We start from the raw sequence: 27,620 nt of genomic DNA, 5'->3' as shown, positions 1-27,620 counted from the left end.
CCTCAAGGCCGACCCTGACAAGAAGCCTCTCCTCAGTGCGCCAAAGCGCCTTCAGAGCATGCTCCTCACACTTCAGCAGGAGCAGTGGCGGACTACCTAAACGTCAGCAGCCAACGCCTGGCACAGATTCCAGCACACACTGTGGAGGACGTGTGTCTTCAAATGCTGAAGTCTGTGGTGCTGGAGGGCTGGCCAGAACACAAGGAGTAATGAGTATGCACACGAACAACAGAGGGAGACTATGATGTCGCACCCGCTCCCCACACGTCCCTGGCAGCTGGTGAGCATGGATCTTTACAGCTATGCAGCGCAGCGGCTCATGTCACGGAGGCTGAGATCCCTTCTCCCTGTGGCCGACCAGCTGAAGTCGTTACGGGAATTCCAGACAAGCTGAGAGCGAAGCATGGAGCAGCAATGCTGGTCTATGACGGGTCTGCCAAGGATCTGCCGGAGCTGAGCGTCGGCCATGCAGCCCATAAGGATGAAGACACTCCCGGGGGACAGGACGGCCCATGGAGGAGAGGCGTGTGTGTGCAGCAGCTGGGACTCCGGTCCTATCTGGTCCACGTGGATGGGACCACATATCGACAGGAATGACCTCCGACCAGCAGAGGCGGCCCCTCCCCAGCCGTCACTTCACCCAGACTTGGCATCAATGTAAGAAATACCTGTTTCGTTTAATGGCTATAGAGATACTGTGTACCGATCAGCATGATTTTTGGACAAAATCTGTAGGAGTACTGTCCAAAAATGTGTCCAACCCGCCTCCTGGTGGCGCTGTAACAGGGCCAGACACTCAGACAGACACCAAAGGTGTGTACCCCCCCTATTTTAAGTAGATTGTTTGATTTTATTTTAATTTCCTTAACCCTAACCCATAACTATCCATTTTGACAAGTTTATTTTCTGTAAAAAGCCATTTCTATTGAATGTGGGCCAAGTCATAAATAACATTGTGAAGCAATTGAAACAGAGATGTGCTCAGCTATCTTTAATGTTATCCCTTTTGATAGCAGGCAGACAGATAGACCCAGACAAATAGCAGACAAATGTACATTAGTTTGTTTTAGTGTTTGTGTGGAATATGCTAATTGCACAGAATTATAAAAAAAGAGAGAAAATGTAGCAAATTACTTAGATTACAAATTGTGTCATTGAAAGAATATAAATGGAATTCCAAGCCATAACATAATACACATTGCACTTGTCTTATGTTATGTGGAAATAAAGCAAATAAAAGAGAGTAAGAGAGAAAAGTAATGTAATTTTATCAACTGGCCCGCGGCCCCTTGATATATTTGTAATGTGGCCCACAGGTTCTCCCAGGTCTACAGTGTCCAACTCTTCGTATTGGGACATCCATCACTTGTCAGACAGAACCTCTACATCCATACAAGCTCACAGCGGGAGTTCTGTCACGAGTCACGACCAAGGGGGGAATGTTGTACACATCAGTGTTTAATGTATTCTGAGAGTGAGAGTTGAAAAGACACTTAACTCTGAACTAAGTAAGATCTGCACATGGCTTAACGACAACAAATTATCAATTCACCTGGGAAAAACTGAGTTCATCCTCTTTGGATCAAATCATAACCTCAAAAAAGTCGATAACTTCACAATCAAAATGGATGACAAGGTCATAACACGAAAAAACGAAATCTCTTACTTAGGATGTATCCTTGAAGCTAATCTTTCCAGCGAAAAGATGACTTCTAAAGTAATAAATGAAATCAACCAACAAACTCGTTTCCTACAGAGGATCGCCCCAATGGTCAATTTCAACACACTGAAGACCATAGCTGGTGCAATAATCCAGCCCCTCTTTGAGTACGGAGTCCACGTATTGTGGCAGCGCCCCACAAGCCCTAAAAACTAAACTCCAAACAGCCCAAAACAACTAATTAGGGTCCTGCTTAACCTTCCCTATCAGACTCACCTCACCGCTACTCACCAGTTAAGAGTGGGGTGGCTCAGAGTAGATGACAGAGTACAGCAACTTGCAATGGGCCTGGTGTACAAGATACACTACACCACTATGATACCCATGTACCTGTCAAAATACTTTATAAACATTAAGGATGTCCATAATTACAACACCAGAGGCAGCGCCACAGATCACTTTCAACCCAGAGTCAAAACCAACTAAGAGTCAAACTCTTTTTTCTGCTATACCACCAAAATGTGGAAAGCCTTACCGAAGGCCATAAAGGAGTGTGGATCACTAGCATCCTTTAAAATTGCCCTGAAAAACCACTTACAGGCAGCAGCCGTTCGCAACTGGTTAAAAAAACTCCCCTGCCCCTTCTTACTTACTGTTTGTTTAGACTTACTGTTTTCTTTTTTTTGTTCTCTCATTTTCTTTTCTTTACATATCTACTGCATAGTACTGTGTTCTATTCGTCTGTCATTCAATGTTATATGAGATACTTTAATGGTTTCCTGTGGAAATAAGCTTAGTCTTTTCGTGGATCTCCTTTTAGTAGACCTTGTACCAGTGAACTGTACCGTCATGAAACTGTACCTTTTCCTATGCAAACTGACAATAAAGTCTTCAATCAATCAATCAACCAATCAATCAATTGTGGGGGTCCCTGGTCATTTTGGGGGTCCCTGGTCATTTTGGGGGTCCCTGGTCATTTTGGGGGTCCCTGGACATTTTGGGGGTTGATTTATAAGGAGGATTTAAGAAGCCACTCACGGAATGGGGTAAAAAAATAACAAATATTCAAGATTTATTCAAAAGTAGCAGATCTACAAGGTGTGAGCTTGTATATCTGCTGTTTAAAATAATGGATAAAGAAATCATGCATAATGATTGATGATTAATGAGTCTTCACACCAGCCATTTTCTAACAATGCACTTCAGGATTCATTTTAACCACAATAAAACATGCCTGTGTGAATGGGTTAGGGTAACCCTAACCCTAACCCTAACCCTAACCCAAACCCTAACCCTAACCCTAACCCTAACCCTAACCCAAACCCTAACCCTAACCCTAACCCTAACCCTAACCCTATGCCTGTGTGGATGGGTTAGGGTTAGGGTTAGGGTAACCCTAACCCTAACCCTAACCCTATGCCTGTGAATGCACCCTTAAATAGTTGCCTTTTCTTAGTTTTATAACTCCTGGTAAAAAAGTAGAAAAAGACAAAGTACAAAATACATAAAGTGAGAGAGAGAGATTTATTGACATTCAATTCAAACTCAGGACAGATCCAGGTCAACGTTAAACTGGCAGTTTGTTTCCTTTAAATATAAAGGCCTACCATACATCATAATAATAATAATAATAATATCCATTGCTCTGTCTTGTTACTATTATTATTATTATTATTATTATTACCCCCCTTATATTCTTTTCCAACAAATGCTTTCAGTATTTTTCTAAAATGTCAAATAAACAAACAAAAACAGAATAATAAAGGTACAGTGAGGGTGATATTGGGCCTACACTGTATCTTTTTTTTTTTTGCAATTATTATTGAGTTAAATTGTCCCATTTGAAATCTATTCCACATGACTGGCATCAGAAATAATAAAACAGAGAGAGGGGAAGAGAAGGGGAGACCTGTGGACATAAGGGTACTAGATAGCTCAGCTGCACTTATTGTGTTACTAGAGACTAGAGGAAAACCTATAGCTGCAGAACATTAAGTCATTGCCTGTCAGTCAAAGCATGCATCTATCTTTCCTTTAATGACATCAACCTGTTACACACAGTGCTGCAAAAGTGCATACTCGTGAATTCTGCGCATCTTTTTTAACTAATTAACCTTGCTCCATGTTGGCTAAATGACGTTTCGTTTCGGTGTCTTTTGGGCAAATCTGAGCTGCAGTTCATCTTCTACAACTACTTAACCTCGCCTCACCAGGCTTTCTAAAACAACATACTCGCCGTCGGTTTTATCCACAAGCGTGGGAGGAGCGACTGGAGCGTTCAGTGTGAATAGTGCAACGTGTGCTTGCTGTGTGTAAACGAAATACACACACATAGCACGCGACAAGCTGCGGTGCGGTGTTGCGCTGTGAGCTTGTATATCTGCTAAACGGGAGATTAGCGGAGATATGTAAATGTAACCATTAAGCAAACACATGCACTGTCTGTAGCCTAAATCCCTCTGAAAGCCGGACAATTAGGTGTCCGGCCAGAGGCTGCGCTGGGCGGAGGACAGCACAGTGAAAAACCGGACTGTCCGGCGTAAATCCGGACGAATGGCCACCCTAACACACACACACACACACACACACACACACACACACACACACACACACACACACACACACACACACACACACACACACATATAGATTTTTCATTGTCAACCTGTCTGAGTGTGTTCATGTTGTTTACTTACCATGAAGCTCAAATTCATTATGCAGCCATCCAATTGCCTTGCACGTCTTGTTTGGTGTACCTGTCACGGTTAGATAGAGAAACTGTTTATTCTTTGTACTGTCGACCAGTTATTCTCTAAAGGCCCTGTCTTTGTACTGTCGACCAGTTATTGGCTAAAGGCCCTGTCTTTGTACTGTCGACCAGTTATTCTCTAAAGGCCCTGTCTTTGTACTGTCGACCAGTTATTCTCTAAAGGCCCTGTCTTTGTACTGTAGACCAGTTATTGAATAAAGGCCCTGTCTTTGTACTGTCGACCAGTTATTATCTAAAGGCCCTGTCTTTGTACTGTCGACCAGTTATTCTCTAAAGGCCCTGTCTTTGTACTGTAGACCAGTTATTCTCTAAAGGCCCTGTCTTTGTACTGTCGACCAGTTATTGGCTAAAGGCCCTGTCTTTGTACTGTCGACCAGTTATTGGCTAAAGGCCCTGTCTTTGTACTGTAGACCAGTTATTCTCTAAAGGCCCTGTCTTTGTACTGTAGACCAGTTATTGAATAAAGGCCCTGTCTTTGTACCGTCGACCAGTTATTCTCTAAAGGCCCTGTCTTTGTACCGTCGACCAGTTATTCTCTAAAGGCCCTGTCTTTGTACCGTCGACCAGTTATTGAATAAAGGCCCAGTCTTTGTACTGTCGACCAGTTATTGGCTAAAGGCCCTGTCTTTGTACTGTCGACCAGTTATTGGCTAAAGGCCCAGTCTTTTTACTGTCGACCAGTTATTGGCTAAAGGCCCTGTCTTTGTACTGTCGACCAGTTATTGGCTAAAGGCCCTGTCTTTGTACTGTCGACCAGTTATTGGCTAAAGGCCCTGTCTTTGTACTGTCGACCAGTTATTCTCTAAAGGCCCTGTCTTTGTACTGTCGACCAGTTATTGGCTAAAGGCCCTGTCTTTGTACTGTCGACCAGTTATTGGCTAAAGGCCCTGTCTTTGTACTGTCGACCAGTTATTGAATAAAGGCCCTGTCTTTGTACTGTCGACCAGTTATTGGCTAAAGGCCCTGTCTTTGTACTGTCGACCAGTTATTGGCTAAAGGCCCTGTCTTTGTACTGTCGACCAGTTATTGGCTAAAGGCCCTGTCTTTGTACTGTCGACCAGTTATTCTCTAAAGGCCCTGTCTTTGTACTGTCGACCAGTTATTGGCTAAAGGCCCTGTCTTTGTACTGTCGACCAGTTATTCTCTAAAGGCCCTGTCTTTGTACTGTCGACCAGTTATTGAATAAAGGCCCTGTCTTTGTACTGTCGACCAGTTATTGGCTAAAGGCCCTGTCTTTGTACTGTCGACCAGTTATTGGCTAAAGGCCCTGTCTTTGTATGACGAGAAACGGAGCGCTCGTCATGCGGCGCGGGGCGGAACAAGCTGTCGCTTTGAGCCACAACAACGTAGCATCAGCAGGAATGACAACGCCTCACCCCACGGAGGTTCGGGTTAGGGTTAGGGTTAGGCATAGTTTTACTGAGGTTAAGGTTAGGGTTAGAGTAAGGCATAGTAAGCTAATGGCTAAACACTGCCGAGCTAGGTTAGTAAATAAACGAAAGAGAGTCGCAAACGAGTGACGTCAGCGCCTACACTAGTGAATGGCTGTTGTCGCCATCTGGTGGTGATTGGTGTGTGGTGAACGACAAAACAAGCGCTCTTGCCATGATTTAACTGAGTTACCCAATCTAACTGTAACATACCTGTACCCTCTCGAGGAAGACAGATTGGTCTGACATTCTCGTCGTACTTGGCCGGGGTGGACAGCTTGAGCAACACTATCTGATGTGACAGTGTGCGCCAATCTTTATCGGGGTGAAAGATCACCTTGCAAAGACATGACAGCACACGTTCAGATTAACAACACACGCTCTGTTTCCAAACATTTTGAACTGAACTGAAGCGCAGTGCCTTGCCCAAAAGGATCTCTAGCAGCTCAACCTCTATGGACATCATTCTATTATAAACATTATAATGTATCTGTGTCTGTGTGTATAACATTATAATGTATTATAAACATTATAATGTATTATAACATTATAATGTATTATAACATTATAATGTATTATAAACATTATAATGTATTATAACATTATAATGTATTATAACATTATAATGTATTATAAACATTATAATGTATTATAAACATTATAATGTATCTGTGTCTGTATGTCAATGTGAACATAGAGTTAGTTATGGAATATGTTCTGACTACCTGTTCCACTTTGATTTGCTGCTTTTCTCCAGAGTCAGGGGTCAAACTGTGGTTTCCCAGCACCAAAGTAGCACCAGTACTGGACAGGACAACAGGAACAAAGATAATTTCACTTTATTACTATTATTATTATTATTATTTTTATTGTTACCCTTATTATTATTACCCTTATTAAGCCCTGCACATTGTGAACTTGTAGATCAGCTATTTGTTTGAATGTTTGTGTCCATTTTGTGACATCTTGCACCTATAATGACCAGAATAGTGAGGCCAAGTTGAAAGAGATGTAACAGCAGACAGATTGATAATAAACTGTGTTTACCTGATTGATCCTCTGGTGAGTGCGGTCAGAGCGTAGTTTTTGTTCAGAAGGACCGCCCCTGTTAAAAACCTCTTCGTATAATAATCCTGAAAGATAAAAGGTAAATGTGTGAATCAAAAGCAGACGTTGTGAACTTGTAGATCAGATATTTGCCGTGTGACACTGTCGTACAACAGAGTCACAAATGAAGCACTTCTCCAAGATGTGACCTTGTTCTATTACCAGGGGTCCCTGAGGGGGTTCCAGGGGGTCCCCCAGTGTATAACGTATATTTACATAGACATACGCCATCCAGGGCCAGGAATGGGGAGTAACCACCGAACTTCCGTTGACAGGAGTTTGATCTACTTGGGGTCCTATCCCACAGCGGCCTCTCAACAGCTCTAAACAAGATAAAACACAACATCTAAATAAAACACAACATCTAAATAAAACACAACATCTAAATAAAACACAACCATGCAAGACCCGAATTAATTTCTACTGGCCCATTGTTTTTTGTTTTTTTAAATCAGATGGTGTTGTAGGAGTCCTAATCACAGGAAAATGTAATGTTAAAAAATTAATAATGTTTTTGTAAGGTTTTATAGCCATAAATCATAAATCATAAATCATTCTCTAATTTGCATTCTGGGGATATTTTTCACAATAATAACATATGTACATGTTCTAGACATTCTAATGATCACGAAAAACAATATTACAGGCATTTTACTTATGTTTTAGTGAGGAATAGCTTCAGTTAAAAAGTGAAATGTTGTTCGTCCAGACGCTGGAATTTCAACTTCTCTGGGAGGTGTGAATGTCAGTCTCTGTGGGGGGTATTTATATGCAAATATCGTGTCCAATGGCATTGTAATACTAAACAATAGGATTTAATGGTGATGTTAATGTGAAAAAAGAACAGGAAAACTAATTATAACATTTTTTAAAAAAATATTTAAAAACTTTGCCAAAAAGCAACGCTGGGCCTTGCAGGGAAAACAGCTAACATTTACTGAGCTTGTGCATTACGAGGTGAGCATTCAGCGAAAACAGCAGATCTACAAGCTCCACAACGCATCGCGTTGCGACTCGTTGTGAGCTTGTAGATCTAGAAACACATGAACACACTACCTGCAGTGGCCGACTGGATCACCGCTGGTTCCGGTCTCCAATGAACGACGGGGTTAGAACCACAGGTTTTGGACGCTCTAATTAGAAATCCCGCTTGAAACCAAGAACCTCCTTCTACTTCCAGGAAGAGTGGCGCCCCCAGATCGCTCTGTTAAGACATAAGACATAAGACACAGATTAGCATTGTTCACTCTCCACTGTTAAAACACCACGTCTCCTGTGTTACAGCCGTAGTACAACCACTCCTGGCTTCATGCTCACAGTGGGTGCCATGGCACCCTAGGGTGCCTTTGGAATTCATCAATGTCACTTCAATTGAACCACTTTGACCCTCTGTCTATACTGAGTAAAACAAGACTTGAGATGCACTTTCTTTTCCAGTCTAAATCTAGGGCTAGTTTTCTGTTAGCTGGGAACCCACATCGATGAGGTCATTGGCAGGCAGGCTGAAAGTGGGTGAAGTGCTCCTTTAAGATTTTCAATGGGATTTTTTCTTACCTCGCAAAGGGCCTGGCCCGTCGTGCAGATCATTTTGTCAGTCACCATGTTGTTGTAGATAGCCTTGCATTGATCATGGTCAGACACCGTAACAATGACTTGCATAAGCACTATTGGATACAGAGACAGAGACAAACAACACAACCTGTAAATGAGTTATTTGGATGAGGGCTAGGTGTACAGAACAATGACAAAACCACAGATTGCAATATTGCGGATTTATTCTTCTTCTTGCAAGAGTGTTCCAAAAAATTTCCAAAATACAATGTTCAAAAATATAAAGTCGAAAGAATATATAATAGACCAAAATATAAAACAATAAACATACAATGAGAGAAAGCCTAAAGCAGGCCTTAGGTAAAAGTTCTACTGACTTCAATACCCTGCTGGGGCAGAGCTCAGAACAGCATGGTGCCCCAACTTCCCTCTCTATAGAGCATCGCAGCGGAAGTGGATGCCTGGTGTCACTACGTCATTCCCCATTCATTTTCGCCATAGACTTTTACAAAAATATTTATAACAATTACACTCTTAAAATTGTTGGGTCAAAAACAACCCAAGTTGGTTATTTATGTAACCCAACACGTAACACTGTTTTGGACCAGCCCAACATGGGTTATTGCAGACCAACAGGGTTGGGTAAGGCTGTGACCCAGCATGTTGGGTTGGGATTGTACAACCAAGTAATGGGTTAAAAGTGACTTTGCTGTTGGGTTAATGTGATACTGCCGATGGGTTGGAATCTAACACCCAAAAATGGCTTAAAAGTGACCTTGTTGTTGGGATTGTACGCTCATTCACATTAAATATATTCATTTTTTTTTTTTTACAACATTTTCTTCAATGACATTTTTCATGCTTAATCTACTCAAGGAAGAATGCATGCGGAGTAAATTATGCATTTAGTCGTGGCAATATATCACAACTTTGAACACAACAGATTATGAGGTGCTTCACATTAAAAGAACAGCAAACCTGTTTGTATGTGTCAGTCTGGACCATCTTAGTCATGGTTTCTGTTTCTGTAAGCAACTATGTTTTTTATATATTTTTTAATTAGGGATTATGACTGGGCTACATCCACTGCGATCATCTACAATACAATGTTGTTTTCTCTATCTAAAACCATAAAATAATGGAAAAGTTTGGAAAAAATATCTGTTTGGGAGCACAGTTGCATGCTGGGTAACTGCCCACCCACTTAGTTTAACCCAATAGTGGTGCAATTCACAAACCAATGTGTTGATAGACAGAGAGGGCGGGTCTATTTTAACCCAAGTTGGTGCAATGCAGTGAACCATGTGTTGGGTAAACTCGAATTCAAAAGCCTATACCAACACTTGGGTTATGAACTCAATGCATTTATCTGATGATGTGGGCGGGCCATCCATAGCCCAACAGATGGTTTACTAATTTTAAGTATTTTTAATCCAATGTTTGGTCAAACTGACCCAACCTTTGACCCAACAGTGTCAACCCAGCAAAAGGGTTGAACATTTGACCCAACATTTTTAAGAGTGTATGTTAAGCCTCGAACCAAGCCATCCAGGATGGAGGTGAATCATGACCATATAACCTTTGATCCTATGTGAAAACATATTTTAATATTACATTATTTGATATACTACATTTAATAACTACCCTTTGTTTAGCGATTTTCAAAATGTTCTTTTCATAGAAAAAAAGGTTATATGGTCATGATTCACCTCCATCCTGGATGGCTTGGTTCGAGGCTTAACATAATTGTTATAAATATTTTTGTAAAAGTCTATGGCGAAAATGAATGGGGAATGACGTAGTGACACCAGGAATCAACTTCCGCTGCGATGCTCTATTGCAGAGACAAGAATGAAAACACTAGAAACAGACTTGAGTTAAATACTCTAGAGTGGGCGTTCCCATGTTGGTGGATGAAACCTTGCTTCTCTTGGTCTGGTTTTGCCATATGACGCGCCTCTTTCTGTTGGTATCTTGGCAAACCAACCAATGAAATCAATGCAAGAAGGAGGAGGGGTGGGTCTAACTTTTGAAAATCAACAGAAACAGTGGAGGGAGGGGTGGCTCACCAGAGCTCTTAATTGCTCCCTTTGAACTTCAGAGGGGTTGTGAACTGCAGTAATTGATTGAGCCATACAAGTGTCAATAGCTCGTTAGTGATCTCTCTAATCAATGAAACATCAAAGACAACAACTTGTTTGATGCCTGTCATACAGGGGAGGGGGGAATGTTTTGTGTACCAACATATTCTCACCTTTAAAGCGTCATACAACCGACGCCTTGTCAAGTACTGTACTGCGTCGGACAAGGAGACGCTTTGGGTTTTGCCTACTGTGTCAAGGGTTGGACGAATTGGGTATGGCCAGTGGTCTAAGAAGAAAGAAAAAAAAAGTTGTTCCCGAAGCGAGATTCGATACCGCTATGAAGGGTTTACCAGCCACCCGACGCTACCGTTCATGCCACTATTAAAGGAGAAGACCGTTCATAAAGGGTTAACTACTTTTTAGGCGTCTTACCTCATCTAATGACTAGTGGTCGAGGTCTTGCTGTTATCTCCCAAAGCATTGTTGTGATTTTGGTCCAAACCGCAAAGCCGAGTTCCTTCTCACAACGGCGGCGCGTGGGCGAAACAAAAATCTGACTATTTAATCATGTCCATATAACAAATTGTCGCTTCCTCCGGCCTCTCCATGCTCCCAGTACTGTGTGAATGTCAACAAAGCTGACGTGATTGCGACACACTGTCGCAAAAAGCCGTAATTAGGAACGGCCATTTCCATGACAACCCCCAAAGCTAGGGGGCGTTGTTTTACGGCTTTAGGCTGCCTGGATAACAGCGCGTCTGGTAGTTTTTTTCATTCGCTCAAGGATTTACTGCTGCTTCAACATCTTCAAACTCTTATCATTTATATTTTCTGTCTGTAACATCATACAGTGGGTGAAAGTCACTCATGATTATAATTATAATGTAATGGAAATAAAAATAAAATGTACTAATCAACCACAAAGACACACTAACTGCATCATTATGAATAAAAGGCTATTGTCATGAATTTGTTTTTTGCTATAGTGATATAGAACCAGAAACTGTTTTTGATGTCCTGAATAGAAAAGGTGTTATTGGGGGTTTAGCCTTCCTAACACAAAGGTGCGAAATTCTTCAGAAAAAGTATGTGAACGACCCGTCTTTTGTTTCATGGAGAAACAGGGTATTTTATGACAGGATTTCGAAACGTGCTATTGGGGGAGGTTGGGAACTATATTCCGACTTTCCACAGTAAACAAGGATTAGTAGACTACTTTTATCATAACACTCTGCATCCAAACCTTTTAGCAATAATTGTGTAAGTGAGCCATACTTTATAACGGTACATTCACTCCAAGGTTTATTTGGCAAAAACAATTCAAAGCGTGTTAGAATTTTCATGCCTCGACCAAAAATAAACATAGCAATGGTTCTGGTCGTTTATTTACCTCTGAGGTTGCAGTCCGTGGCACAGCGTGAGGTCTCAGTCTGGTGCGCTCTTTCTTGGGGTTTCTTTTTTGTTTGTGTTTTCGAAGCCCTGCTCTTTTCTTTGGTGCGGTAGATTCCAACTCCGGTTCTCTAGGGTAGAAATCCTCCGGCTCAAAGTGATCACTGCAAACTATCCAATGTTTAGACACTTCTGCAGAAGTGTTACAATCTATTCGCAAGGCTGTGAGCCAAAGTCTTCTCATTTCGGCATCGGCGACAGGGATACTATGGAAGCTTTTGCGCTTGCAGGTTGCAGTTGTGCGTTTGTTCAGGCAACCAGGGAATTTACAGTCCTTCATGGTTATAAATAAAAAGGTTTTCCTAATCAATACTCAATAGAAAGACAGCAACTTTGAAAAAGATGTTGAAGCAGCAGTAAATCCTTGAGCGAATGAAAAAAAAACTACCAGACGCGCTGTTATCCAGGCAGCCTAGAGCCGTAAAACAACGCCCCCTAGCTTTGGGGGTTGTCATGGAAATGGCCGTTCCTAATTACGGCTTTTTGCGACAGTGTGTCGCAATCACGTCAGCTTTGTTGACATTCACACAGTACTGGGAGCATGGAGAGGCCGGAGGAAGCGACAATTTGTTATATGGACATGATTAAATAGTCAGATTTTTGTTTCGCCCACGCGCCGCCGTTGTGAGAAGGAACTCGGCTTTGCGGTTTGGACCAAAATCACAACAATGCTTTGGGAGATAACAGCAAGACCTCGACCACTAGTCATTAGATGAGGTAAGACGCCTAAAAAGTAGTTAACCCTTTATGAACGGTCTTCTCCTTTAACTACGGAGCCGCGCCGTCTCAGGCGCTGATGAGCCCCGAGAGCCGCCGCCGAGGGAGCGGTAGCGACCGAGTCGCCACGGCGAAAGGTGCGAATGGCGCATGAGCCGACTCAGCGGCGTTACCGAATTATGTGCCGTTATGGACAGAATAGTACATTTTCACCAGGGGACTGCTTCCGCGTCCTAATGCGGCTCAAAGAAGGGACTACGTTATCATCCACGTTGTCAAAGATAAAACCACAACAAAAAATTAATTTCCCAGTTGTCTCCTTAGCTCAGTCGGTAGAGCGTGATGACAGCTAAAACTGAGACCGGGGTTCGAAAATATTCCAGCGCCGGGAGGGTGAAGAAGAGGGAGTGAGAATGGGCTGTGTGTACGCAAATCAAACACAAACCCTCCCACCAGATCTCTTGTAATTGGGAATTTCAAATTTTAAATCCCCTCCCCCTTTGAAATCAAATAGAATAGGGACAACTTCAGACTCAAGCTCCAGCGCAGAGTCTGAAATCAGGCTAGATGAAACCACCAGCCCTTAACCAGGGACATAACTACAACTACACATTCAATACAAGTGCAAAACAACCCAAGAAAACATTTCAATTATAATGAAGCTTAATCTAAAGGCAAGTAAGGATAAAGGTAAGTATTAACATTTTTAGTAACTCAAACTCTGTATGAAGAACAAACACTTCCTTAATTCAAACACCCCTTCAAAATGGTCTGCTCCAATCACTCTCCTCACTATAAATTGAGCTTTGGAGACACCTGTGACTCTTTCAGAGGACCATCAGAATGTATGATAGACAATGAATCTGTTTGAATAAATAAAGGTATATTTTAACAAGCTTTTGTCATGTCATATTGTGAACTGAATTAAACTATAATGATTAAAGGTAAAGGTAAAAATTAAGTATGTAAATGCAAAATCAAACATTTAAATGTCCATGTAGCTAGCATACTTAGCATCAACTGTTTGATGATGACCATGTGGTTGAAACTAAAGAAATCATTATCTGCAACGAAAAGCATACAATAACAAGTATATTAGGGGTGCTGGAAAAAATTGATTTGAATTTGAATCGTGTTTCTAACATGGTAAGATTCAGAATCGTTTCTCATTTTCCAAAAATCGATTTTTTATTAGATATTATTTATTAGATATTATGTTGTGTTTGTTAAAAGATTGTTAAGATTTTTTAAGTTAAAAGAATGTGTGCAAGCATGAATAAATCAGACATGTTGTCTTGGATTTACCTTTGTGTGTTTATATTATTGCAATAAGTTGATAAAACCTTTAGAATTATAAAAGCTACGTAAATGTACTCTGCTTTCATGCCAGCAGACTGGAGTAGATCCTGATATATGAATTGAATAGAGAATCGTTTTGAATCGAGAAATGTTTCTAAATTGGAAAATAATCGTTTCTGAATTCGAATCGTTTGGATTTGAAATAATCTAAAAAAGAAATGTGAATCGTGACCCCAAGAATCGATTCTGAATCGTGGGATACCCTAAGATTCGACCCCTAAAGTATATAATCAGGAAACCAACAAATCTGAACATGTGGGGGTTAAAAAAATATCAGTGAGAAAGGCAGTGTCTGTCTTTGTCACACAACCATTAACAGTGTGACTTTCAACCCCGCGTTAGAGGTCTTCACGGGGGCCCCGACCCCGAAATTACCCGAGGACCCGAGAGACCCGTACCGGGTTCGGTCAGTGTTTTATCATAATCACTCGGATCCGGGTTGGAAACGGTCGCATTTCCCTCGGAACACTTCGGAACACGGGACTGTAATCATCATGTGTATAACCCGAGAGGACCCGATAGGACCCGTACTGTGTGTGTGACGTGTGTGTACTTTATGCTTTTTATGCAAAGTTAAAGCAAGCAATCAATCAATGTGTGTGTGTGCGCTGGCGTGTGCTGCAGCTGCGCTATGATCAGGATACGGAACGGACTGGAGTTGTGTTTGCTGCTGTGCTGTGTTTAGGCTGACCTAGGATCAGATTCAGGTCCGTTATTAGCCGCGAGGCAGCGACATGAAGAATGGCTGTAACTGTGAGATGATAATGCTGGTCTAAGATCAGATTTACAGCGGGGGGGAAATAGCTTGGTGCGTGCATTACGCACGCAAGCAGCTTCTCCTGCTGCATGTCGCCCGTCAGGCTGAAGAGAAGAAAGCACTCGCCTACAAGTTAAACCATGACAAACAAACCGAAAATGACTTACCTCTGTTGATAGAAAATAACCTAAAAGTATTCTTTATCCCTTGCATTTGTTTCGATGTTAATATTAGATTCCTTGGCACAAGTTGGCAGCCTTCTTCTGCCTGTCAATCAGTTAACAGGCAGCGCATGCCGCACAGCTGTCGTGAGTGAGGGATTCTTGGTACATCAAAGGGGATAATAATGATTTAATATTCGGGTCTCTCGGAACCTCGGAAATAAAAGGATTTCGGGACAACATGTCACGGGTTTCGGTCTGTAAAAAAAGAAAGAACGTCGGAACGGGACAGAATCGGACGAGACCATTACGGGGCCACTCGGGTTTGGTTTTGGGGGATTGATTGTAAATAAGGGTCCATTTGGTTCCCTCTGAGTGTTAACCACATGGGACACTCTCAGTTGGTTAAAATCTGAACCAAATTGGATCTTTTCAAGTTAATTTGTCCAAATGTGATCCTATTCCTCACCCTTGTCGTCACTGAACACGCTGGAGAGGCCGCCTCTGTTTTTAGGGACGTCCATTGTTTCATCTGCCAGGGTAACAGCGGTAAAGTAGATCCCATAATAACGTAAAGGATCGTCAACCATCGCCACAGCCACGTCATAACTCCATTGGCCACTAGGTGTCAGAATAATCAATATTAGTTACTAATAGTCATGCACAATGATTCCTAAACTACTGCACTTCCACTCCACTACATCTCAGAGGCAAATATTGTAATTTTACTCAACTAAAAATACTTGCTAGTTACTTTGTAGATTTTGATTAATATATAAAAAGCATATTAACCACTTCAACCATATACATTTGTCCCAATAAATCACAATATGTTGCATAATGTGAGCTTGTAGATCTGCTATTTTCAAAAGCTTCTTATTCATTTGAAACATTTTGCAAAACGAGTACGTTCTACTTTACGTACATTTTGATACTTTTACTCAAGTATAAATGTTGAACTCCAGACTTGTAACAGAGCATGTCTACACTGCAGTACTGATACTTTTACTTAATAAAGTCACACATGTGAGTCACCAAGTAACCACTGTCCCTACCTAACCCAGCTTGAGTGGCGTTTGATAGCAGCAAAACCTCTGGTCTCAAGGCCCAGCTGGCCATCCAGCGTCAGTCCGTAACGCACTTTCAACTCCTTCATTGGGGTGGATCTGGAAGACAGAGAAATCCCATTTTGTGATATGTTATATTGTTACATTTGTTACATTATACATTATATGTTACATTTAGTGATATGTTATATTATATTATATTTAGTGATATGTTATATTATGTTAGGGTTAGGGCTCCCCATCCCCCCTCCCCTTTCTACACACAACACTTCAGTTCAGTCTGCACTCTGAGCAGTGAGGGAGAGAGCATAGGCGGCGGGTGAGCCAAACGTTTGGCGAGGCTGCACCCCGCCGAACCCCCCCCCCCCCCCCCCCCCCCGGTGGAGGGGGGGCGCGCCTCCACCGGCTGTGTCAGACACTGCCTCCATGCCATTTATATACAAGAATACAGCGACCCAAACAGTTACAGACCTATCTGACACAATGACAACAATCTGTAGGTCTACACAATAGACAACAGTATGCACACACATCACATCTTATGCAACCAAATTACGCACGGTGACGGCGCAGCCGCGCGCGCGCGCGCACACACACACACACACACACACACACACACACACACACACACACACACACACACACAATTATTCTGTTGATACAGGCTTTCAGCTGCGCGATAGAGAGGAGAAGTCCTAACAGTTGACTGTTCAGGCAATAATACTCACAGATGAAGTGTTCCACTTCCAGAATCAGAAAGTATCCGTGATGATGATAATATCATTGTATAGTTTCCTCGCTGGCGTAATTGTCCAATGTCGACGTCATGATTAATGCCTTTGTTTGCTTGTGCATCGCTGCCTGTCTCATTTGAAAGTGTCTGTGGTATATTTTAGTTGATACAAATTACAAAAGGTTTTGAAAGTGCGCGGTCCACTGCAGCCATCATCACTACACTTCTCACTAAACGTAAACAAAACAACATTGTCTGTCTGTGAATGCTCTTCCTGTTGTCCTTCACAATAAAGTGTCCCCCTTTACTTCTTCCCAATGCGTGACATTTTACTCAGAAAAATAACACGAAATAGGTGTAACAGAGGCAGCGCGATGACGGTCAGGCAGGTTCATTTGGACTGAGACTGACTGTCAGTCGGAGGCTGACGGCCGGGCCCCCGCGGTTCATATATTATATAATTTGCAAAATACCCAGCGTAGCATTTGGGAAGGCACAGCCTCCCCTGGCCTTATTGACCCGCCGCCTATGGGAGAGAGGGAGAAAGTGATCTGCGTCTCTAAGTGAAGCTGTTAAAACAGGATTTAGATCACTCACTGGAATAATAACTGATACAGTACATCTCATAATATAGTCTAGCCTACTTCTACCTCTGTTCCTGAAATCCGCAATGTTGTTAGGGTGCTGGGTGCTCCAACTTTCTTGGATCAGATGACAGACTGCACTCCACTCAGTAGATTCTCTCCACTTTATTTTAAATGACTCGTAAGTTCCACTTCTCAAAGGGGCAACTTTATTTGTCAACCTGAATGGCAAGCCTAATATTATTGTGTTCATGCCTTACTTTATTTAATTCATAAGCCTTAGGCCTATTGTATAGATATTTGCTATTGCTACACAATAAATGGTAAGGTAAAAAAAGAAAAAAGAAAAAAAAGAAAAAACATAAATAAAGAAATACATAAATAATAATAATAATAATTAATACAATATACATACATAGGCTACATATATAGGCCTACATATTGTATGATAAATGTATCTTTGCCTTTATTTTGGCATTCCCGCAACACTAAACATAAAGAAATGGCATATTTTGGACATAGTTCGATTCGTGATTAATCATGATTAATTAATTTTTAAGCTGTTATTGCCAGACCCATGAAATGGGTAGGCCTACATAAGCAAATGTCGGTCTGTCCCTTTTCTATATAAAGGGTATATATGATGATGACATGATGATGACATGCCCACAAAAGGCATGATGTCATAAATGATGATGACAGACAGGGGGTCTGGCACAACCAGGTTGACCTGGTCTAGTATTATGTTATATTTAGTGATATGTTATATAGCTTGTCTTCATTTAGTGATATGTTATATTATGTTATATATATATATATATATATATATATATATATATATATATATATATATATATATATATATGGGTGGGTGACGTGACGTAACGTTTTCGCTGTCCTCAGTGTCAAACATGTATAAATGAAAAATATATTTGTCAAAAACCTTCTGAATATTGTGCAGGACATTAAGCTTTATGTGAACTTACTCAAGATTAAAACATTTCATTCCTCATTTCTTCAGAATGTTCAACCAAACATGGCAAAACTCATATGGTGTGACTGTCCTGACCTTGTTTCTCAAAGTGGGAACTTGAATAAAACTAAGAAAAAGAATTGCTAAAAATCATTTGAAAATGAATTTAGGCTAAAAAAAATGTCTATTTGTGAGCCTATATCTTTTCAAAGTCAAAGCATAATGTTTTCAGTCATTTCTGATCAAAAACATTTTGTCCCCCAAACCAAAATCATTTGGTGTGACACTAGTTTGGACAAATTAAACAGGCAATTATTTGGACACCTATTGGCTAGAGAGGTCCTTCTTCTGTAAGGCTATTCAGCACTCCCAGCACAACTGCAAGACAGGTGTCTGAGGTGAGTTATGATTTTAACATTTTCATGAAATGCCATCTTGTTGAAACTTTGACAAACTCACCACTTTGGATGTCTGTTGGTGTGACACCTTTTCATTAAAAAAAGCTTAAGTTATTTGAAGTTTTGGTCATATTTCCATGTAGATCTAGGTTGCTTTGTTATAGCTAGCATGCTGTTAGCATGCTAATGTGTACATAGTAGCCTCAAGGTAAACCTAAATGCAGAAAAACGTAATATGGTGTGACACTTAATCATAATGGTGTGACATCTGCTTGTCACGCCATATGACTTGATTGTCACACCATATGATTTATACTGTATTTAACTACAGATATAACAATAAATAACAAAGTTCCATGTTTCTTTTGTACATTTAAACATTTGTTTTAAACATTTTTACATAAAATGTAATTTAGTTTCATTCAGTGATACTTCAAATTCATCAGACAGAGCAGAAACCCCTTCACAGAAACCTTAACATATTGTTTCAATCTAAACAATATTTTCTCTTTGTCTTAAACTATACATTCCATTTTCTTTTGTCAGCTGGAAAATGACAAGTGCTGAGAGAACGAGAAAGTACAGGGAGAAACTAAACAATGACCCAGCAAGGAGAGAGGAGCCAAAGGGGCGAGACTGCATTTTCTACGAAGAGCAGGAGGTTGTCTGTGGCATAGCAGAACCGCAACAAGGCAGCCGGTTTGCTACCCTCACCAAATACGACTGGCTGATGTACAATACAGTCTAAATGTATAATCTAATCTGATCTAATACTTTTGTACTTTCACTCACTGGACTGGACAGTGGACAGTGTTAAGGTAGGACCCGAGACAAAACTAGCAAAAATAGCTGATCTACAAGCTCTCAACACGTTGTGCTGCGAGAGCTTGTAGATCAGCTATTTTTGGAGTTGCGCAACCCAGCACTCTTTAGCTAGTGGAGATGTGGTGTAATGTCATGATTCCTAATTACATTTGTTCAACACAAAATGCTGTGTTCAAGTTCAGGAGACTTCGGAAAAAAGCAATTTACCTGAATGCTGAGTTCTGTTTCCACTAATTGGTGTTAATAAAATGTTGCCTTGGCTCCAAGTGTGGCTATGCGCCTTATTGTCTCTTTAGGATCCTTCTGCTGTGGGCCGGCAGAAGACTTAGGCGTGCGTAGCATTCCTGTGCACATCCTCATCATCCATCTACTACTACAATTCTTTCTTATCCCATGTTAAAGCCCTACAATAATATCCTGTTCAGAAATATTAAGGCCATGTTATCCTGGGTAATTGTTTAATCAATCAGTAAAGTTCAGTACTCACTAATAGGTAGGTTAAAACACAGTTTGCTTTGACACATGAAGATATGATCATACGGTGTGACACTAAATCATTTGGTGTGACATTCCAAATAGTGAAAAATCATACCTTTATTAATGATTAAACCAAAAAAATGTTTATGGATTACATAGAGAATATTATCAGGAAGAGTCACAAATATTTGTGTAATTTTAGAGAAAGTTTTGACAGAATACATTTAAAATATGTTGTAAGATCATGAACATGGGCCTCACACAGAGTGTCGATTATGAAAAAAATATACAGATATAATTAATTTTCAAAAAACTATAGTGGATCACTGGTTAGTTATGATAAAGGACTTTGATAAAGTGAGTAACTTAAGAAAGATGTACTCCATTTTCATTTTATGAACAATTATTTTCATGTCACACCATATGACGATTTTAGGCACAAGTACAACAAACTGCTGAATAAAGTCTGATTCCAATAAAATATCTAAAAACAAAATGTATTTCCATAAGGTTGAGAGTGAGTAGAACAAAAGTAAATAACTTTTATGCCTGCATTTTAAAGTTTTTTTAAAAACACATTTTTTGGGGCGTCACGTCACTGACCCATATATATATATATATATATATATATATATTATGTTATATTTAGTGATATGTTATATTGTTGTATAACATTGTATATGTTATATTGCTTGTCTTCATGTATGCACCACGCTAAGACGTGAGCTGTGAGGGTGGAAATCTGCAACACAGCGTCGTAAGACCAAAAATATGATGTGGCTTTAACATCTGTCCCTCTAAAGCCCCGATCATACTTTAACATCTGTCCCTCTAAAGCCCCGATCATACTTTAACATCTGTCCCTCTAAAGCCCCGATCATACTTTAACATCTGTCCCTCTAAAGCCCCGATCATACTTTAACATCTGTCCCTCTAAAGCCCCGATCATAGTAAGCACCGCGGTGTAGTCTTTTTATTTTTTTATTTTTTTATATACTTTATTGAGTCAAGAGCTTGTAACATTCTCTTTGAATGCCTTTTCATTTCATTCCATTTGACATATCCTTACATTTTGACCCATTTTCATTTTTTTTTTATTTTTTTTCTATTTAAGTCATAAAACTACAACATTACGTCATTACTCGACACATCTCTCTTTTTTTACTATCAGACAATCTCCCCATCACCCTGTTCACTGATTGGTCGATCCAATAAACACAGACAGACTGGGGACTGGGTCACTGGGAGGAGAGAACAGTAAACAGAAAGCAGAAACGACAGAGATAGAGAGGAATATATAGGAAAATACTCACTGTGCACATTGCCATGGTAGCAGAAACGTTAGCTTAGATATAATGGTTCCAAAACACAGATGTTCACCCAATGAATTGATCACAGAGACCACGTACTTATGCAGGTAAAATGGGCCGCGGTCTGCAGGGAACATAAACAATGTACGGCTACTTGAGGCTTTATAGTTAACCACAATAAAAGCCTCACGTATACACGTTGTTGTATGTATGCAATGTAATGTAATATACACTACAGTACACATCTAAACATGAATACGTGTTAAATATCTCTATATTGTGATTGCTCTAGGAGAAAAGCCCCCCCTCCCCCCCCCCCCATCTCTCCAGGGATATTTTACGAGGTGAACATTCAGCGGAAATAGCAGATCTACAAGCTCACAACGCGTTGCGACACGCCGTGAGCTTGTGCTTGTGACGCGGTGTGAGCTTGTAGATCTGCTATTTCTGCACAGAGCCCCAGGAGACTAAGTATAAAGGGGTGTAAGTGTCTAAAGATGTACATTGTCTTCAACCCACTCACACATGCACAGAAACACGCACACACCCCCCCCCCCCCCGCCCGCACACACACACACACACACACACACACACACACACGCACACACACAAAACATCAGAACACACCTTCAATGACAGGTGGGACAAGCCGGTTGGTTTGACGGCGGAACAGCGAGGGCTTTGGCTCTTCGCCACACCGAGGGACAACGATGGCCACACCTATGAATGAATGAATGGACCATTGTAAAGCGCTTTGAGTTCGCAACTTGCTTAGAAAAGCGCTGTAAAAATGCAATCCATTATTATTATTATTATTATTATTACCCAGCAAAAACCAGCCGTCATCTCGTCTGACCAGCAGGGGGACTCCTGTGTCGTCCTGAGTCATTTTGTCGTAGTTCTGATGAGAGATACAGGGTTAGGGTAAAGATGTCGTAGTTCTGATGGAAAAATATTTTGTTCTAATTTCAAATATTTCCAGGAATTTCATAACCGTGGGAGCCCTGGAGATAAGATGTTCACTTCCATCACTCAGTCAACAGTAAACCACTTCACCTGTTTGAGTGGCATTGAGTGGCATTCTTACCTTGCATATGTTGTTCTGGCCGGCGTCCGCCTGCGCGCAAAACAAGTTGTTATCGCCGGTGATGGGGTAATCGGCATAGGCGGTTTTACATTTTTCAAGATCAGTGACGGTCACATCGATTTGCTCCGGTGGTGGAAGCCGTGCTCGTCCTCGTGCTGTGAACAGAGACAAACAACAACAGCATCATTATCAGCATGTGTTTAGACCACACATCCATAGGCGAAAATCCCGGGGGTGACAAGGGTTTTTTGTCACCTTCGGGTCCATGCTCAAGCTCCCTCAGCCCTATGTTCCCTCAGCCCTATGTTCCTTCAGCCCTATGTTCCCTCATCCCAAAATAGGACCTTATGTTCCCTCAGCCCTATGTTCCCTCAGCCTTATGTTCCCTCAGCCCTATGTTCCTTCAGCCCTATGTTCCCTCATCCCAAAATAGGACCCTATGTTCCCTCAGCCCTATGTTCCCTCAGACCAAAATTCTCAGTCCCCCATGGCATTGTTTCCGACGTCTCATTGTTCTGACACCCCATTCGTCCGATGCTGGTGAATGCTAACCTGGTGAATGCTAACCTAGTGAATGCTAACCTGCCGACGCTGTTGAATACTAACCTGGTGAATTATGACCTGCCAACGCTGGTGTATGCTAACCTGTGAATGCGGACCTGCCGACACTGGTGAATGCTAACCTTTTGAATGCTGGCGAATGCTAACCTTGTGAATGCTGACCTGCCGATGCTGGTGAATGCTAACCTGGTGAATGTTAACCTGAAGAATGCTAACTCTTTATATGCCCATATGATCCCTGATGTCATCATTAAGGCCATATCTGTGAATGCATGGGTAACAGGGATCTCCATATATGGGTAACTGGTCCAATATATATTAATAAAGGATAACATAAATTAAAAGTTCACATATGAGTATTCCCAGATGATGCCCTGTTAGGGGAACCACACCAACAGAATCCATATATGGCCAAGACTGGTGGCCAAGACAGATGGCGTGACCTTGCCCAGTAAGACGCCCTTAATGGGACATCGGAAACAATGAGATGTCGGACCAATGCCATGGCACCGTCTATTTTAGGCTGAGGGAACATAGGGCTGTGGGAACATAGGGTCTATTTTTGGATTGAGGGAACATAGGGCTGAGGGAACATAGGGTCTATTTTGGAATTGAGGGAACATAGGGCTGGGGGAAACATAGGGTTGAGGGAACATAGGGTATAATAAATTGTTAGGGAGTGAGGGAACATAGGGCTGAGGGAACATAGGGCTGAGGGAACATAGGGCTGAGGGAACATAGGGCTGAGGGAGCTTGAGCATGACCCCGTCACCTTCCAGGTCCAATTTCGTCCCCTCTATTCACTTCCAGAAGACCCCCCGTCCCCCCCAGTCAGGGACCCCCAAGCCAAACTTTTAGGGGTCTGAATTCTGAAAATCACGCACTAAACGCGAGCGATAATGTTTAAACCCCCCCGTCTAAAATCCCCACATGGTTGGGTCCAGTGCCCTGAGTAAATAGCAACGCCCATTTCTATTTCATTGCAATAGTCAGTGGTGCGTGTTCCCCACACTCCCAAGCCCCCACCGTTGCGCTTAGGTTCACCGGGAAATACGCAGTCGCAGCCTGTATAGCTTACAGTTGACTCTCAGAGTGAGTGATGACATCATAATGTGGCGACTTTGTTTTGGCTGTGGTGTGGAAGAAGGACAGCATGATGTTTTCATTAGACAGCTGGAATGGACTAAAGCACTTAACTACTGACTGTGGACGTCGCATATTAATAAAAGTAATTGCTCTTTTGGAATTCCAAAGTTTCCAAACTTTGGTTTTGCCTGTTTCTTGTTTCTGGATCTGGACAATGACATTTGACGCTATGTACATTTATTGGAATTAAATGGATACCGACCTCACAACCTGTCCCAAGTTGCTACAGAACTAGAACTGTACATTTCGGGAGGACCAAGTTGACCAACAAGCAACAATGGTAAGTTACTATTTACTTTTTCCCTAAGTTGTGACTTTCTGATGAAGTGTGTTTTCATGTAAGCTTTGGTTGTGTTGGTTATTGCAGTAGTGATAACTTGAAAAGTAAATAAATAATACATCATAAAACCATTAATGCCCGTATCTGAAGGAAAATGAGGGGGGAAAACCGGGCGAAAACCGATCTCTGCACGCAATAAAAACGAAATCGAGCATACGCGCTTCGCACGCACACAAGTTACAAGTTACAATGGGTGTGTGGGGGGAGAGGCCCTGGCCTGGAGGGCCTGGTAACATTTACATAAAATATCTAATTCTAAATATTGAATTGAGCAAATTAAAAACTGTTCAGGGTGTTCATAAAAGCCTGATTAGACGATAAAATGACCAAAAGTTTTTTTGGAAAGTGAAATATCCCTTTAAAGGAAAACTTTGTTTTTTTACAACAAGGGTTCATATTTTAGATTGTAATTAGAGAAAAGAAAAAGTGAGTGTTAAAATGTTTTCATTCGCTTCGTTCTATTGTTTTATCACGTTTACCGTGCTAAAATGTGGGGCATGCGTATTGCTATTTACAGTAACACTTCTAGCCCCCATAAGTCACATCCAACCATGAAAGGTTGCGTTGTATCTTGGGAATGGGCTTATTCTGTGTAAAATGACATATTTAGCCACTTGTACGCATGCCCCCAACCACTAAAATAAGAATCTCTAAAACAATAGAAAGAAGTAAATGAATTCATTTTAACACTCATCTTTTATATTATTTAATTACAATCTAAAATAATATTATGAACCCTTGTTGTAAAAAACTAAAGTTGTCCTTTAAAGGCCTATTCCCACAGGGACAGATGAACAGATAAAAAAAATATATATCTCCATTCAAGATACTGATACAACATATCTGTGACAGATATCAGTATCTTACCATCCACTAGAATGGAGAAATATCTTTTTTTATCCATTTATCTGTCCCAGTGGGAATGGGCCTTTACACATATTATTATTAGCACACAATGATTGATGGTTACCTCAGTTGGTTAACAAATGGAACCAAATTGAACCCTTACAAGTTACCGTGCTTACTTGATCTTGGGATGTTACGAAAATGGTAGACCCGCCCTTTAAAACCAGCTGGGTACGGCACATCGGGAACAGAAAGACGAAGTGGCTCAAATGTATTTACATTAGAATCCAGTGTTACTTTACTTTATTTGTTTATTTAGACGGGACAATGCATATTAATGAACACTACATGAATGCAATGTAAATAAGCCGGAATTAGCAAGAATGCTAAATTTCATCCGTAGTCCCCACATGAAGACAAAACAATACATACCAACAAACAGTAACCCTACATTAGGAGAGGGCGCCTAAGAACATACATACAAATACTATTTTTTCCTGAACCAAGAAAAAAACAACAAAACAACACATATTACTAACAGTACCCTACATTAAAAAAGGATAGTTAAAAATATACGTACATGGCATGAGCTGTACTCTTAGAACTATACATGGTCACAGGTTTGATTGTCAACTAACCATTTTTTTAGATTGAACTTGAAGGATGGAAATGACAAACAGTCTCTTATTGTTAGAGGTAGGTCATTCCAGATTGAACATCCCTGCACTGAAAGGGTGTTTTTTCCAAAAGCGGTTACCCGGTACGGTACTTCGCAATCCCCTCTTAGAATAACTTCATCGTGTTCCTCGGTTTTCAAGTATCTAGAATAAAATACAATATTAGTAATAGTTATTAATAGCACTAGAATAATCTACCTTGATTTTGGTCAGTCATGCATAAATTGACTAAATAAATAAAACCTTATATCCCACGATGGGTTGAGGGTGTAACTGGTGACTCGTCTCGGTGAGACCAGACTGCCTGGGTTAAACACCACAGACCAGGGCTTTACATTCACACGTATCTCCACGTCTTTCCTGGAGAAGAGAAATATAAAATATGCCATTTAGTGATATTCTATATTCCTTGTTTTTTTTATATGTAAATTTTTTTTACATCGAACAATTATTATGTACTTAAAAAAGTGAGATTTGACTCGACTAATTTGAAAAAAGTTGTAAATGTTAATGATAATATGTCAGTACATCAACAACAATATAACGATATAACAAATGCATAGGAATATCAATCTAGAAAAACAATAACAAAGGTAGACCACGCACCAAATAAGTAAAAAACGTTTCTTTTTTTTTTATAAATCTTTTTATTAGGGGCACAATTTTACATAACAAAAAACATCCAAAAACTAAACTAAACAAACTAACAAAAAAACAAATAAAAAATACAGTAACAGTAGCACAACAACAACACCAACATCAGCAAGTGTACGACTCATGTCTTACAGTTCATGTCAGACAGTTGACCCAGCTCTCATGTCTTACAGTTCATGTCAGACAGTTGACCCAGCTCTCATGTCTTACAGTTCATGTCAGACAGTTGACCCAGCTCTCATATCTTACAGTTCATGTCAGACAGTTGACCCAGCTCTCATATCTTACAGTTCATGTCAGACAGTTGACCCAGCTCTCAGCTGGGAAAACAATGGGGACCAGAGGTCCTGGAACATCAGTCCTCGATTATGTATTTCAAAAGTCAGTTTCTCCATTGGTAATAGTTGAGCTAATTGCTCTTGGAACATCCCAAAGGTGGGTGACAGTTCATTCTTCCAAAATAAAATAATACATTTTTTAGCAAAATATGTTATGGTAATTAACAGTCTATATTTTTTTATGTCCATCCTGATCTCCGATAAGTCGTTCAATAGGTAGACACATGGGGACAAATCAAATTCTGTTTCCAGTACAGACCTTGTGAATGAGTGAATTGTCTCCCAAAAATATTTTAGTTTTTCACATTGCCAAAACATATGCAAAAAATGTTCCTCTGTTAGTTTTACATCTCGGACAGTTTGGTGAATTATCATTACAAATGTTATGCATTTTTATTGGTGTTAAGTAAAATGTATGAATACATTTAAAATTGGCTTCTTTGATTGTATTACTTGTAAATGAAAAGTGTATTCGATCACAGATATTTGTCCAAGTGTTTTCTTCAAATGTCATTGCTAAATCAGTCTCCCAGATGTTCAACAAAGGTAAGAAAGCTGA

The 27,620-nt window shown here is 40.7% G+C and overlaps 1 protein-coding gene across 5 annotated transcripts in view; it reads right to left on the bottom strand.

Moving 5' to 3' along the window:
• Positions 1 to 27,620, bottom strand: part of LOC308308239 (transmembrane protease serine 9-like) — a 53,368-nt gene that overhangs the window by 7,911 nt on the left and 17,837 nt on the right. For 2 of the 5 annotated variants that reach the window (XM_080753615.1, XM_080753616.1), the window contains 13 exons: positions 22,500 to 22,654; positions 22,238 to 22,313; positions 22,040 to 22,132; positions 21,416 to 21,536; positions 16,101 to 16,211; positions 15,515 to 15,666; positions 8,522 to 8,631; positions 8,024 to 8,171; positions 7,184 to 7,290; positions 6,908 to 6,993; positions 6,586 to 6,664; positions 6,074 to 6,197; positions 4,357 to 4,416 (listed from right to left, as the gene is read on the bottom strand). In XM_080753615.1, the coding sequence (XP_080609741.1) occupies positions 4,357 to 4,416; positions 6,074 to 6,197; positions 6,586 to 6,664; positions 6,908 to 6,993; positions 7,184 to 7,290; positions 8,024 to 8,171; positions 8,522 to 8,631; positions 15,515 to 15,666; positions 16,101 to 16,211; positions 21,416 to 21,536; positions 22,040 to 22,132; positions 22,238 to 22,301 (1,255 nt within the window). In that variant the 5' untranslated portion in view covers positions 22,302 to 22,313; positions 22,500 to 22,654. Of the gene's footprint in view, positions 1 to 4,356; positions 4,417 to 6,073; positions 6,198 to 6,585; positions 6,665 to 6,907; positions 6,994 to 7,183; positions 7,291 to 8,023; positions 8,172 to 8,521; positions 8,632 to 15,514; positions 15,667 to 16,100; positions 16,212 to 21,415; positions 21,537 to 22,039; positions 22,133 to 22,237; positions 22,314 to 22,499; positions 22,655 to 26,030; positions 26,214 to 26,312; positions 26,430 to 27,620 lie in introns of those variants that run through there. The other 3 variants (XM_080753613.1, XM_080753614.1, XM_080753617.1) reach the window with 3 other exon arrangements.

Source organism: Nannobrachium achirus, assembly GCF_963921795.1.
Source record: "Nannobrachium achirus genome assembly, chromosome: 22".
Classification (NCBI taxonomy): Eukaryota; Metazoa; Chordata; class Actinopteri; order Myctophiformes; family Myctophidae; genus Nannobrachium; species Nannobrachium achirus.
Note: the sequence above shows the minus strand (reverse complement) of the source record. Positions and strands in the feature narration are given on the sequence as shown.